Source organism: Halyomorpha halys, unplaced genomic scaffold, assembly GCF_000696795.3.
Source record: "Halyomorpha halys isolate HHAL.00 unplaced genomic scaffold, Hhal_1.1 Scaffold499.1, whole genome shotgun sequence".
Classification (NCBI taxonomy): domain Eukaryota; kingdom Metazoa; phylum Arthropoda; class Insecta; order Hemiptera; family Pentatomidae; genus Halyomorpha; species Halyomorpha halys.
The window spans coordinates 330,725-333,022 of NW_027110524.1; the positions used below are offsets into that span (position 1 = coordinate 330,725).

At 31.0% G+C, this 2,298-nt stretch overlaps 1 protein-coding gene across 1 annotated transcript in view; it reads left to right on the forward strand.

The window, feature by feature from the left end:
* The first annotated feature begins 644 nt into the window (after positions 1–644).
* Positions 645–2,298, forward strand: part of LOC136796077 (cadherin EGF LAG seven-pass G-type receptor 3-like) — a 17,916-nt gene continuing 16,262 nt past the window's right edge. The window contains exons 1-3 of the mRNA XM_067048683.1: positions 645–707; positions 785–918; positions 1,475–1,679. Of these exons, the coding sequence (XP_066904784.1) occupies positions 645–707; positions 785–918; positions 1,475–1,679 (402 nt within the window). The remainder of the gene's footprint in view (positions 708–784; positions 919–1,474; positions 1,680–2,298) is intronic.

Consider the following 2,298-nt stretch of genomic DNA (forward strand, 5'->3'; position numbering starts at 1 on the left):
TGGTTACATGGAGCACTGCATATTTATCGAGGCCATATGACATTCCTATGTCTCTTGTAAAATATGAAATAGCTTCAACCACATTCTGTAGCTGTTCTTTGTTTTTCGCGTATAGTTTGAGGTCATCCATGTACCAGCTGTGGCTGACTGTGGTCCCTTCGTCGTTGATGGCAAGTTTATATCCCTCCTTATTCTTTTGAAGAATCCTGCTTAATGGAAATAGTGCCATGCAGAAACAAATTTTTGACTTTCAACGTAGTTTTCCATCCTGCTATTAGGTTTGAAAGGAGTCTGCTTACATTAGATTGAATCTTGTATATATCTAATACTTTTAGTATCCACCTGTGTGGAACAGAGTCAAAGGCCTTTTTATAATCAATCCAAGCCATAGAATGACTTCGCTGTTTTTTCGAGACTTGTGCAGCAATGAACGAATCTATAACTAAGAGCTCCTTACAACCCCTAGCCCGCTTTTTGCACCCTAGCTGTTCTATGGGAATCATATTCTCATTTTCAAGATGTTCATATATCTTGGACACTAGAATAGAAGTGAGAATTTTATATAAACCATTTATTAAACACGTTATTGGCCGGAAGTCTTCCGAACTAGGTTTAATTCATTCTTCATTGCAAGCATATAAGTGATGCCATCAGAGAAACCTTCAGGGAGTGTTTGTGTGTCATCAAGTATTTCCTGGTATCCTTTGGTTAGCAACTCATATTATTATTATTATTAAACGTTTTACATGTAATAATTAATCTTCTATTTTTTTTTTTTTTTTAGGCCATACATGTTAGTAATCATGATGTCCTTGAAGATGAACAAGTGATTTTGTCCTGTGTCGCTCTAGGTTCTGAACAAATAGAATTCAACTGGTACAAAGATGGATATACTATTGACATCAGTAAAGGATTTGGGTAAATTAACTTCTGTATGAAAAAAATAATTTATTTAATGTAACATTGCATCTTTTTAACTATTATTTACTTTTTAACACAAATCTAAATTATTAATGATATTTGATTGCAGTTTTTTTTTTTACTGTAATATGTATGATGCCATTCTTGTAAAACCATATTTATTAAAAATATTTTATCTTTTCTACATATCAATATATTCAATTTACTATATTTTGATGATTATTTTATCTTAATTCAATAACTACTGTCCACAAAACAATTTTATTTATTATCATCAATTTATTCATGTTGTGGCTTTTTCATAGTGGTCATTCATCAATGCTCTCTGTTCTTTCAGTAAACACAGTGAAAAAGGAACATTAGTGTGCATAATTATAACCTTGGAAATTATGATTTTCCTTTCAAAAATAATTTCTCTGGAATATTATGGTACTTAGTTGATCTAAATTATTAGAAAAGTCTAAATATTTTAGGGAATTTTTTTTTTTTAATTTACCTTTTATGCCCTATTACCATTTATTTGTTACAAAAATGAAATATCTACTTATTTCAGTGTTTTATGGATGGAAACACTACCTAGAAATTCAAGAGGTGAATATACTTCAGTGCTAGGTATAGAATCAGCCAAGGTTGTGGATGAAGGGGTATATACATGCCAAGCTGCCGACTGGGGGATCCAAGAGTGTAAATCAATATATCTTGAAGTACAGGGTCCTCCAATTGTTCATTTATCGCCAATGTCCATTTCTGTGAATAAGGTTTGTTAAGTAAATAGCCAAATGATAGTTTTAGCTATTTAATTTAATAAGAGAAAAACATTTAAAAAATCATATGTCCTATAATTTTAATTGTAAAAGTAATGAGAATCTATATTAAAATTATCATACCATAGTGTTATGGGAGACTGAAATAATATTCTAGATGAAGTACTGTATATTTTATAATATATACATCTAGAATTTTATTTTTTTAAATTTTATTTATAACAAAATAATTCAAGTTAATCTCTTCCCATAGTTATTTAAGAAATGAATTATGAATCATAACCATCCCAATACCTACCTCTATTAGTCACATCCTATCAACATGGAAAATCGCATAATTAAATTAAATATTTTGTTTAATAACCATCATCTGAATGCCAAAAAAACGAAGGCCATTCTTATCGGTTCCAAGCGCCTCCTTTATACCCTCCCTTACTGTCCTCTACTTTTCCTTAACAACCAACCGATTCACTTCTATCCTACAATAAAAAACCTTGGTGTCACTTTTGATCAACACCTCTCTTGGAATAACCATATTTCCCAAATCACACGCAAATCCATAACTGTACTCAAACAATTCCTAAACTTCCGTAATTCCATTCCTCAGAACACT